The 13,011-nt window shown below is 42.6% G+C and overlaps 1 protein-coding gene across 9 annotated transcripts in view; it reads left to right on the forward strand.

Moving 5' to 3' along the window:
• Positions 1-13,011, forward strand: part of SUPT20H (SPT20 homolog, SAGA complex component) — a 991,190-nt gene that overhangs the window by 688,716 nt on the left and 289,463 nt on the right. For all 9 annotated transcript variants that reach the window (XM_044073324.1, XM_044073326.1, XM_044073328.1 and 6 more), the window contains 3 exons: positions 3,104-3,261; positions 12,296-12,328; positions 12,411-12,528. In XM_044073324.1, coding sequence (XP_043929259.1) covers positions 3,104-3,261; positions 12,296-12,328; positions 12,411-12,528 — 309 coding nt within the window. The remainder of the gene's footprint in view (positions 1-3,103; positions 3,262-12,295; positions 12,329-12,410; positions 12,529-13,011) is intronic.

Genomic DNA, 13,011 nt, shown 5'->3' on the forward strand with positions numbered 1-13,011 from the left:
GTCTACAGACTGATAGCCTCGTATTTACCTATGAACAACTTGTGCCGTTTTGCAGCAGGACCTACTGCCCTCAAGCATGGAAAATGGATGCAATGTCTTTTCCTTGGAAAAGGAGGTTACTTTACGTCTTCCCTCCATTTTTTCTTCTTCCCAAGATCTTACTGTAGATCAAAAGAGAATACTTAAATATCTTATTTGGTGACTCCCTGTAGGCCAAGGCAGTACTGGTTCCCACTTCTTTTCCACCCAGTCAAGGGCAATCACCAGAAGCTCTCCTCCATGGTAGACGTTGTCACACAGATCACTACTACATCCCAGTCTGTCATCCCTCAATGTGACATTATGGATAATAGGATTCTGATCCCTTTTCTGAGGATGTGTTTAAGATTCTCCAATGTTAAGAAAACCTACTACCAGAAAGTCCTGCTTAGCAAAATGGAAAGGATTTACTATATGGTGTCTGGCTAAAAATCAGGACCAAGTACAGCTAATACCCCACTTTTCCTATACTAGTTGTGTGAGCTGTTGCAATCTGGCCTAGCATTCTCTTCTAGTAAAGCACACATTACAGCCATATCAGCATGCTTACCTCTGGGTTTGGATAGACTTCAGGTGAGACTGTTACTAAATGATGTACTCCACTTGAAACCCCCAAGGAAAAGCTATCCTTCCTGCTTGGGACTTCCAGTTTTGTACTGGAAAAAATCTACCTTCCCTCGTTTCGAACTAGCAGCTTCTGCCTCTCTCAAATTCTGTACTTTGAAAAACTGTTCTTCTGGTACTTGTTCACCTCTGTCAGACAAGTCTTTAAGTTACAGGCACTTATGGTAGCCCCTTCCTTCCTTATTTTTCATTAGGACAGTATGTCTTTAAGGGCCGATCGCTCCTTCATGCATAAAGTAGTAAATGAACTCTCTCAATCAGGCCATAAGTCTTCCCACTTTCTTCCCTAAATCACAAAAGAAGGGAGAGAGAGTTCTACCATCTCTTGATGTGCATAGACAGCTCAAGTTTTACCTGGGTAAGACTAAGGATACTTGCAAGTCTAAGCAATTGTCTGATCCAAGTTAGGAAGCCCAGTTTCAAAGCAAACAATCGCTAATTGATTCTCTAAATCTATTTCCTTTTGCTACACTCAGCACGACAAATCCTTACTCACTCCAACAACAGCTCATTTTACTAGAGTAGTGACCCCATCTGGAGCCTTTTACAATGGAATTGACTCTGAAACAGTTTTAGAAGCTGCTACTTGGTCCTTTTCTAAAAACAAAGCCATTTTCACCAGTCCTGTCCTCTGGATTGCCAGACAAGTCTCCCATCTCCCTTCCAGACAACCTTCACACCTCTTAATCTTTAAAAGTCCTCCAGCAGTTTGGAATAGTGCAACAGTGATCTAAGAAAGGGCATGCTACATCCATCTAATAACTTACCATAACCGTAGATGTCCTGCTGATCACTGTTGCAGTATTCCTTCCCTACCTTCGCCCTTCTCTGATACTGCCTTCCTTTTCCTCTCAGACTGAGGGATATCTCTGTCTGCCTGTACTCTCTTAGATGACCATTGTCTCTCAGGCCTCTTCAGGCTTAGTAGTTTGGAGATAGTCTGAGAATTTATCCTGATATGTCCTCTTACGTACCCTTATACCCATGGGCTTACATCATGCACGTATGGCTTTATGAATGGTTTTGGCTTTGGCACCCTGGCTAGATGGTTATATGACGAGATAACCCAACAGTTTTGAATATTGGCCATCTACTGTAACGGTAAGTTCTTACACAACTGTACTTTTATGTAATGCAAAATATGTTATATTCATTAAGCTTTTCAGGATGGAGGGATCCAAGGAAGACTTTTTTGGTGTTGCATATGTAGGCGCAAAACTATTCACTATTTTTGAAGGTCCTCTTGATTTAATTCCTTTGCAGCATGCAAACATTCTAATTGGTTTTAGTTTGCTTAAAAAAGTAAATGAATTTGGTAAGGTTGTAATTGTATTTCCTGAGACGGTGAACTGGCTTTCCTTGATTTTTTGCAAAACCAAATGGCAAACAAATGTGATTTTCACGTTCTCAAATCAGCTGACCTTCTGTATGACTAACTGGTATTTGTCTTAACCATCATTTTCTTTATACTCTTGCCAAGCTGTTACTAAATGTTGCATCAGTGTAGGGTGAAGCCCTTCTATTCATTCAAAGTACCTCAGCAGCTTACAAGTGAATCTGGATACTCTTTGCATATTTTAAATGTCATTGTGAGAGCCTAGAATTTATATGGTTCATTACTTTTCCCTTATTGTATGTGTAGTGGGCGCTTTTCTGGTTTAGTTTTTATTGTGTATTTTTCTTCCTGCTGACAGGGCATCTAAAGGTATGTCCATAGCCCACCTCTTTCCTATGTGAAGGAAGATTGACAGACAAACAGATGCATTAGTGGTACTATTGCGGGATTCAGCATTTTTTGGATTGCCCCCACAACTACCTCCACTTCATTCTTTGCTTGATTTGTAGTCAATTTCATTGACTGAAGCCCACGTCTGCATATTCCTCCAAACTAAAAGCTTTTGTCAGAATGCCTTGCTTATAAAGGTACTATGATAATTTCTAAGGCCAACTACTGAGCGCAGGTTATCACATTTGATAAGTAACATGTATGTCTTACCTACCCCAGTAAAGGTGTTTGAAACATTGTGCTCTTCCTGGAATATGCAATAGCCAAATGCAAGTGAATACTGAGTACTCCTCAGGAAGTTTGAAAATTCAATGACTGCGTACTTTTAATTTCTGTAGATCTTGCTGCATGCTAGAATATTTTTTAGTTTCCATCTGCATGTTCTTTTGTCTGAATCCCTACAGAGAAACATTAAAGAATAACAAGCATTTTTTGGTATTTAAATTGTAGCCTACAGTTCAAGAGTATGATTTTGTTATAGAAGTGAAGACCGTGATCAGTTAACATTTCCTTTTTATGAAATGCTTTAATAAAAAAAAGTTAATAGTTTCTGCAGTTTTTTCTGAGTTAATTTGCCATGACTCTTTGACATGTGGATTAGAATCCATTTAATGATTCCCCACTCCACTCTTAAACTAAATCTTTTTCTTTCAGGACTCAAAGGATGATTACATTTTTGAATGTGAAGTTGGTAACCCTCTTCGGAAAACAAAAGTTAGCATTTATCAGTCTGTTGGTGATCCGTTTTATTATGGTAGGATACAGACCGCTAAAAACGAGGAAGATGAAGATTATCGTGTGACTCATTCTCAGTAAGTGAAGTTTCATATAGTGCATGTATTTTACATATACGTGTATTTATATTTCTGTCTCTTTCTGTACGATATACACATGCATGTGCCTATGTGCTTTTAACAAAGTTTATTTCATATATTCCTGAACAGGATTCCCCCTTCCATGTCCGATGGTATACTAATTAGGGGTACTGTCATTGTAACAATCACAAAGTGTTTGTTCAAGTAGTATCTGAAAAGAATCCTTTTCTTGGATGTTGGTACAGTGTACACAGTTATGTTTAAATTGGATCTGCTGTAGCCTGTCCTGTGGTGTGGAGGGGTAATGCTCTGACTGTAATTTAAGTGACTTAGGACTGTCTAGCAACCTGGACACATATGTAACATTCGACTCATCACGTTGACTGGAATTACAAGACAGACTTCTCTGCATGTTGCCAGCTTCTTCTGCAGGTATTTGACTGGTGACATAACAGAAATCAGACGTAATTCAGACTTCAAGCTGTATCTTTTAAACTAAGTCACCAATTTTTAGAGAGGTGTAAAATAAGGAGCATATCTTATAACAATTCTGACTGCATGAGGTAACATATTTGGTAAAATGCTTTCTGATGCACTTCTTATTATTATAGCCTTAAGAATTCTGCATTTTAGTATTTTAATGTAGGTGTTATTTCAGTATGAAAGGGTTAATTTTTTACTTGTGCATTCATTCGGTATTTTTATCAAAACTCAGTTTCAGTTCTTTTATGTCCTGCTCCCTTTCCACCTAAATTACACTGTCATCTCTTTCAAACCTCCCTTCAGTCTTATCTGCTATCACCTCTGATTTCTAACATTATTAGAACGAACACTAAACTTGTGTAAAGTAATTTGAATTATATTGTCCGTATTACTTTTGGCTTTATATTTTAACATTTGTGTTTTTAAATGTATACGCCCTGATTTTGTATTTTTGTATTTTAAATTGAATATTTATGCATGTCCTTCAAGAATGCAACTGCAGTCATAACATATGGGTTGTCCTGCCTCAGGCAGCCCTCGGTCGGCCGGATTCCAAAGTCTGGGTCCGGCGTCGGCTGGTGTCGCCTCCTCTCCGACGTCAGAACGGCTGGAGTATAAAGGCATCGGCCGACGCCATCTTCTTCAGTCTTTCTTGCCGTGCAGTGCCCGAAGCAGAAGCAGTTCGCAAGTGCCGGTCGATCAGCTCCTGTGTTTTCAGTACCGAAGTCATCTAAAAGCTAAGTACCCCGTTGGGGAACATTTTTTCTTGCCTCAGCCGATGTCAGAACAAACTGAGAAAGTTAATAATTGTTTGTCTTGTGGTAAACAAATACCTCATAAGGACTTCCATTCTTATTGCCTACCTTGCCTGGGCCCAGACCACAATGTCTCGGCCTGTGCTTGCTTTAATAAGCGCACTCTCAGGCGCCTGGCAGAATTTGCCGAAGACTTTTTCGGCGAATCTTTCGCTTATATCATGCCGTCGGAACAACCGACTACTCAATCTTCCAAAAAACGAAAGGACCGGACCGTCATCCTCTGCCCGCGTCCTCCTCCGATACTCCTCCTAAACCCTCCGCGAGTGCTTCGGTCCCTTCGGAAGCGGTAATTCAACTGCTCCAGGCCGACAACACAGCGTTAACTCGTCCTTCGGTCTCGGAGTCTACACCGGTGCCGGTTGTTGACTTTCCTCCAGAAACCGAAGTTCTGGATCTACCCGACACCATTCCTGTGGACAAGGTTACTCCTGCACGTGGGGCAGCTAGGCCTCCTGTATCCATGTCCATCAAGGCCTTTGCACGTGTTAAGGCCGCCAGCCTGGCCAAGGCCCATCCTAAACCTACTGCCCAGGCCCCTTCTTCTGATAAACAGATCATGTCTCTTGCTGCAGATCTTATTTCTCTTATCAGGGGGTCTCAGCCTCATCCAGACAGAGGTTCTCAGCCGCCTGCAGAGAAAAGGCCCAGAACTGAGCAGGCCGACAAACTCTCTTCAGATGAAGCCTCTGGGGATTCTGAGCATTCAGATACCCAAGAAGAATCCTTCCAGGCCTATGAGGACTCTGATGCTGAGGAATCAATTCCCTCTGCCTCTCCTCCAGAGGATTTTTCGTTCGGTGAAGTCCTACACTCTATAAGGGAGCATTTTAAATGGCAGGGTCAGGAATTCTCTGATTCCAGGAAAAGGCTACGTACCTTCCTCAAGCTACCCCAGCACAGACCTTTAGCTATCCCCCCAGTTATGGATGTCCTGGATGATGTTTTCTTCGACTCCAGTGCTAACCCTGATTCTCTCCCCCCTGCTCCTGTCAAGCCAGACAGATATTATAGGGTCCCTGACACCCACAAACATCTCTTTAAGGCCCATTCTGTGGATCTAGAAACTATTTCACAGGGCCCCAAGGGAGTGGCTACTTCCACAGCCAAGAATCCACTGCCAGCGGGTAGGGAAGCTAGGTCCCTGGAGAGATGGGGTAAAAAAGTTTATACCTCTACCTCCCTGGCCATGAGGTCACTTAACTGCCTTTTTCATATGTTTCAGTACCAGGATTTTTTACTGGATGATTTACAGAAAAAGCTAGCCTCTCCTGAGCCTATTGATAGAAAGGCATTGCAGGATCTAGTACATAACACTCAGCAGGTTAGCAATCATTTTCTTCAGTGTGGTTATGATGCATTGGAGGCTTCATGTAGGGAAGCTATGACTGGGGCTGTTATACGTAGACATGCTTGGTTAAAAGAACAGCCACTGCCAGACCATGTTAAAGTAAAGTTACTTGATGCACCTCTGGAAAAACAGAAGCTTTTTGGTGCTAATGCACAAGATGTGTTGAAGTCCATTGAGGAAAAAGCTAAATCAGTACAGTCAAAGATTTCCTCCAGGTTCAGCCTCCCAGATTCAGCAGGAATTGGCCTTCAAAGAATTGGTCCTTTCCAGACACTGACAAATTTCAAAGGGGAAAAAACAGGCGTGCCCGAGGTAGAGGGCAATACCGAGGCTCCTACAGGGGCCGCCAATGGCAACCACCAAATCAAAGAAGTGGCGCAGGCAGTCCAGCTGCACCACAAGGACAACCACAATGACTTGACTTTCATACCGCCTACAAAGGTTCAAAGAGAAGCACCTTTGGGCGGAAAATTATCCTTATTCTCAAAAAACTGGCACATCTTAACCAAGGACAACTGGATTCTGGATTTAATAGACAAAGGTTACAGATTCCACTTCCATACTTTACCAATAAGACAAGGCATGCCAAACCTGCCACTTCATCAAAGGGCAGAGGCACTCATTCAAGTTTCAAAGCTGTTAAATATAAAAGCAATAGAAAAGATCCCTCCACAGGAACAAGGCCAGGGATTTTATTCAAGACTGTTCCTTGTTCCAAGAAAGGAAAACAAATGGAGACCTATACTGGACTTGTCTACTCTGAATACTTATCTCATTGTGCCAAAGTTCAAAATGCTGACGTTGCAGCAACTCCTTCCCATGCTGGGCAAGGGGTCTTGGCTGGTCACTCTGGACCTCAAGGAGGCATACCTGCATGTCCCAATCAGACAAAGCTGCAGAAGATACCTCAGATTTCTTGCAGGGACAGAGCATTATCAATTCTCAGCATTGCCCGTTTGGCTTATCTACTGTGCCCAGAGTGTTCACGAAATGCCTGGCATCAGTAGTGGCACACTGCAGACTCCAGGGAATTCATATATACCCATATCTGGACGACTGCCTCATACAAGCAGACAACAAGCAAACCTTGATAACAAACTTGGACTATGTCATTCAATTACTACAGGCCTTGGGATACACAGTCAACATTCAGAAATCAAGACTTCTGCCATCCCAACGGATTATTTTCCTAGGAGCCAAACTGGACACAAAAACACAGATGGCTTATCTCACAGAGGAAAAACAACAGCAGTTACCAGAGTACTTCAAAGGCCTAGGAAAGCTCTCCCAGCTGACTGCAAGGAAAATCCTGCAGGCCCTGGGTTTCATGGCATCTTGCATTCTTCTGATACCTTTGGCAAGACTTCATATGAGAAAGCTGCAATGGTACTTAAAAAGCTTATGGTCCCAACACAGCCAAAGCCTAGAGGACGTAATCCCACTCATTCCATGTCTGCAAAGAGAATTTTTGTGGTGGGCTCAAGCAAGTCAGTTAAACAAAGGCATGTCTTTCAACAAACCTCAAGCAGGTAAAATGATTACAACAGACGCCTCAGACCATGGATGGGGGATACACATGGAGGGCAGATGCATTCAAGGTCAATGGACACCAAGGGAAAGCCATCTGCACATAAACCAAAAAGAGATGTTGGCAGTGATACATGCAATCGAGACTTTCGAAAAATCACTTCAACAGGGGCATTTGCTAATAAGGACAGACAACACCACTGTTATGTGGTATATAAACAAGCAGGGAGGCACTCATTCTTATCCCCTCTGCAGACTAACAATGATTCTCTGGGAAAAATCCCTAAGTCTGAAGATACATCTGAAATCCCAGTTTGTGCCAGGCAAGGACAATGTACTGGCGGACAAGCTGAGCAGAAATTTCTTGGATCCACACGAATGGATGCTGCATCCTCACATTTTCTCACAAATAACAAGGACATGGGGAAGACCGGACATGGATCTCTTTGCTTCTCACATGAATCATCACCTGGAAAAGTTCTGTACAAGGACCCACCATCCTCTAGCCTGGAAAACGGATGCTCTCTCCTTCAGCTGGAAGTCCCTAACAATTTATGCATTCCCTCCTCTACCACTGCTGACCAAGGTGATACTGAAGATCAAAGCAGAACAACCAACAGGCATTTTGATAGCTCCAGACTGGCCAAGGCAGCACTGGTACCCATTGCTGTTGAGCATAACTCGGACCAAACCGTGGCCTCTGCCCCTATGGCCTCTGCTTCTAACACAACACAATTACAGGATGGTTCATCAAAACCTGAGAACATTGCATCTGATAGCCTGGAGGTTACCATAACTCCTTCCGATATCTCTCTTTCCAAAAAAGTTCAAGAGATCTTACTAGAAGCACGCAGACCTTCCACCAGAAAAACCTATTCAGCCAAGTGGAAGAGATTCATCATCTGGAATGCTAACAGGGGTCAGGATACAACAGTATTGAGTATACCTCAGATATTGGAATACTTGGCAGAAATGTTTCATACTGGTCTCTCATATTCTTCCATAAAGATTCATGCCTCAGCAATCTCAGCAAAATACAATTGTGATCCACCTGTGTTTTCTCATCCTTTGCTAAGGCAGTTCCTAAGGGGGATAAAGAATATCAAACCTCCCAGGAAACCGCCAGTACCTGCATGGGACCTCAACTTCGTCTTGGAAAAATTAACTCTTCCTCCTTTTGAACCAGCAGCAACTTCAGAAATGCAATTTCTCTCATGGAAAACGGTTTTCCTATTGGCAATCACATCAGCAAGAAGGGTCTCGGAGATACAGGCACTCATGGCAGTACCTCCTCTTCTCATTTTTCATCAGAACAGAGTCTCTCTAAGAACCAATCCTTCATTCATGCCAAAAGTAATTTCCAGGGTGGCTCTAAATCAAGCCATTCACCTGCCTACTTTCTTCCCCAATCCTCAAAACAGGGGGGAAGCACTGCTGCATACTTTGGACATACACAGGCAACTACGCTACTACTTGGACAGAACTAAGGCCACCGGAAAGTCTGACCAACTGCTTGTAGCCTATGCTGCTGGAGTACAAGGAAAAGCAATCTCCAAACAAACAATTTCCAAATGGATTGGACACTGCATCAGATTCTGCTATTCCTTTCATGGAAAAGGTGTGCCAGCCAATATTAGGCCACACTCCACCAGAGCTATAGCCACATCCACAGCTTTCCTAAGAGGAGTGGCTACAAAGGACATTCTAGAGGCTGCTACATGGAGCTCCGTGCATACATTTACCAAGCACTACAACCTGCCTTTATACTCCAGATCCCGAGCAGGCTTTGCTTTGGCAGTCCTGCAGGGCATTTTAGCTACACCATCACTTTCTTAGTTCCAACCACCCCCAGCTTGGCTATGGTATTCAACCCATATGTTATGACTGCAGTTGCATTCTTGAAGGACATAGTACAGTTTTGTACCTACCATAAATGTAGATGTCCGATAGATATGCAACTGCAGTCGGATTCTCCCACCCTCCTACCCCTCTGCAACCTTCTTTATGGGTCCACTACCCCTATTCCTATTAGCTGGGGGTATCTCTATGGTGTATCTGTTTATTAACTGTTGTGCATGTCTGGAATTTTTTATCCATTCACCAAATTTAGCCTTCCTAGGAGGGCACCTGGCATCTGGGGCAAGAAACACTGAAGAAGATGGCGTCGGCCGATGCCTTTATACTCCAGCCGTTCTGACGTCGGAGAGGAGGCGAAACCAGCCGACGCCGGACCCAGACTTTGGAATCCGGCCGACCGAGGGCTGCCTGAGGCAGGACAACCCATATGTTATGACTGCAGTTGCATATCTATCGGACATCTACATTTATGATGGGTACAAAACTGTACTTTTTGTGTACTGTATATTCCTTACTGTACTTGTTATATTCTGTTAACTGCTTTTGGAGCTTTTCTCCCCAGGCCTGCATTGAAAGTGGGCTCTGTTTGGCCTAGTGGACTTCCTGGTCATCAAAGTGGAAATAAATAAATAAATTTCCTATCTTGAGTATGCTGATTGCTTTCTTAGAAATCTGCCATATTTTGAATATTCATGGAGAGTCTTTGGTCTTTTCTTTTTCAGAACAAAAAAGTATTGATTTATTAACCATTTAAGTCCACAGGACACAAGTGCCCTATTTAGGAGTGATCTGAGAGCACTGTCTGGTTAAGTAGTTGCTCAAAGTCACACGGTATGCAAATGCATGCTTTGGGAATCAAACCATAGACTGCCAAAAGTATCCAGACTTTCGCTGCTAGTTTTAGGGATAAAATTAGCAGTATCCCATCAGCCTGTCTGCAAAGATGTTCAGGATTCATTTTCTGCTTTTAGAAATTCTTTTCTAGACTCATTTTCAGATATCTTTGCTCACAACTATCCACATACCTTTTGCTAGGTGGCGTTTTGGACACAGTTGACCATCATTCAGGTTTATTTGTTTTTGAAGCAATGTCTGGGTTGTCTTGTCTGAAACTTTGCATCCACAATATGCATGGTGAATGATGTCGGGTGTTTGCATTTCTGTACAGCTTTGCTGCATTCTTCCCGTTATCCTCTTTTTAAAAAGCCGCCTGTCTTGTTGTGTCATAGTACAACGTTTGTGTAGAATGCTTTGCATACAAGCTATTTTGTAACCGAACTCATGCCTAGAGGTTGTTTAAAGGCAGTGCACAGGGACTACGTCTGTCCCACCATCTTGTGCATGTGAGGACAAGCACAGCACATGTCCTTCTTGGTACCAGCCCCTGCTGTCCATGCTCAGAGACTCTGCCGTAGCTTTGGAGTTGCTGATGAGCTATCCAGGAAACAGCACACCCTCCCCCTGGGATGACTGAGCCATACCCACTGCTATCCTATCCTCAGCTGCCCTGCTCTTCAAGTACCCAAAGTTGGGTCACATGGGTCACAATCAGGGCTTAATCCCTTTGTGCCAAAAACTGGACACACCATTGCAATTTTTGCTCTGATACTTTTCTTTCTGTATGTGTTTTGTGCCATAGTTTTGGCTGGGGATGGCGCTTGGATCCTTCCTGCATTCTGTTGTGTTTGCAGAACCCTTCATTCTTCATTATGGATAGATAACCCTGTAAGTATCCCATGTGTATAGCTCTGTGTCCCTGTTTGTTGATTATCCTTTTCAGTTCCAGCTCACTGTGGTTCCATGACTGTGGGAATAGGAGTGTGCAGCCAGACAAGCCTTCCTAGGCCTAGCAAGCAATGCCATGATTTGTGCTTGTAGGACTCATGTATACCTCCAAGCACGGGAGCTACAAGGGAGGCTTCCAATCAAGAGGGTGAAAAATTAGAGAGGATTCCCCGAAAGGGAGATCCCAGCTTTTACTCACTGAAGTAACTTCCTGAAAATGTATGTTGAGTATTGACTTTTATGTTTTTTTCTTTGAAGCAGTAGCTGCATGACCATTTTCATTAATCTGTAAAAGTAGGGCGGTGCTTCCTGCTGTCCCAGCTCCTAGCGGATGCTGCCTTGGTGTTTTGCCTCAGCCATCTTCCAATTCTCTACTCTTATTTCTTATTTTCATGATTATGTCAGAAGTGCCATTTCTTCCTGTAGTGACATAAGCACAAAATATGGAATGGCTATAATTGGCTGCTGATTTTTCTCCATCTTCTTTTCTCTCCATCACCCTCAGTTCCTTCTGAATCACTCAGTTTGGGTATCTGCTCCTTGTGTTTTGTGGCCGGGAAGCCTGTTGGAAAGCGTTGCATGCATTGCCAGCATCCGTACTGTAACCACACTGGAGCATGGTATGCATGGCTATGAAATACTTGGATGGCCCCAGCAAGTATTATGCTCCTTAACATGTAATTTTCTTGTGCTGTCATGATCATTTATCCCCATAATCTCATTTGACATCTCACACATTCCATCCATCTACCCTGCCTTTTTGAGGTGAAGACTGCTTTGTTTATTACTGTTATAGATAAAAAGGTAGTGTTTTCCCAATTTCTTTCCATCTGTGTTCAAAAGAAAGCACCATCGCTGTTCATTAGTAAAACACTAGTGAAAGAGATCATGAAAGCCACCTCCTTCTAATGCCCTAGGTTTTGTGCCGTGGTCAGAGCACTCTGTCTTGTCAGAATTAGATGGAGAAGAAACATGAGAGAAGGCCAGGAATTGCAACATATACACAAGTGTCTGTTTTTTGGCATGCTAATTGGAGTTTATTGCTACAGAAAACTGTGCTGTAAGCAAACATTTCACGACAAGTGATGCACTGTTTTTAATATTAATCAGAACAACGGTAGCATGAAAACATTATAGCTTTTACTGATGCAGAATACTTTCAATGTAATGATAATAAAGGTTCTCTTATCAATTCTATGTTTTTACTTACTAGGATCCTGTTTGGTTCAAAGGCAGAGGCAGATCGGTGAGCATTCTTTGCTTTTTTACTACTTTTAGTGAGTTCTTCTTTTAGCTTGATTATATTCTAAGTTGTAACTACATTGCAGATTTGTTCATCAGTTTAAAGAAGTTTTCCAAAATGATGCTAAATGTCCAGTGAAGATGTCCCATAACCCTGGAGGTTCATTAAATGATGACCAACCATCTCCTGAAGATGAAACTGAGGTAATTTTGATGAATTTATAATGTTTGTATTACTGTATTTTAAACGGCATTATGTAACAGCAAGCAGTAGAAATGAAATTTACATCATAAGCCACATACAGATACTTTCCCAGGGAAGCTTATTCTTTTAAAAGACCACTGTGGGCAAATGATGAAAAAAAATTATATTTTTTGTCTTGCCATGGTTTACTGCACCTCCCAAAGCTGTCTGCAGCAAAATAAGTCACCATTCCTAATTTTATTTTTGTACTGTTATCTGCCCTCATGGGAGCAGACATCATGAATCAGATACACGATATGTCTATGGGGTTCAGGCGCCTAGGCAGCGAGACATTTCCCTGTGGAACATTTGAATGGGGACACATGCCTGAAGTGACATTCAGCTGCAGAGAAATATGGCTGTTTGCAAATTCCCTGTGGGCAAAGAGAAGCATATGCTGACATGCCCACAACTTCAGTAACCAAATGCACAGGGGGAAAACA

Source organism: Protopterus annectens, chromosome 5.part1 (genome assembly GCF_019279795.1).
Source record: "Protopterus annectens isolate FY-2018-M chromosome 5.part1, PAN1.0, whole genome shotgun sequence".
Classification (NCBI taxonomy): Eukaryota; Metazoa; Chordata; order Ceratodontiformes; family Protopteridae; genus Protopterus; species Protopterus annectens.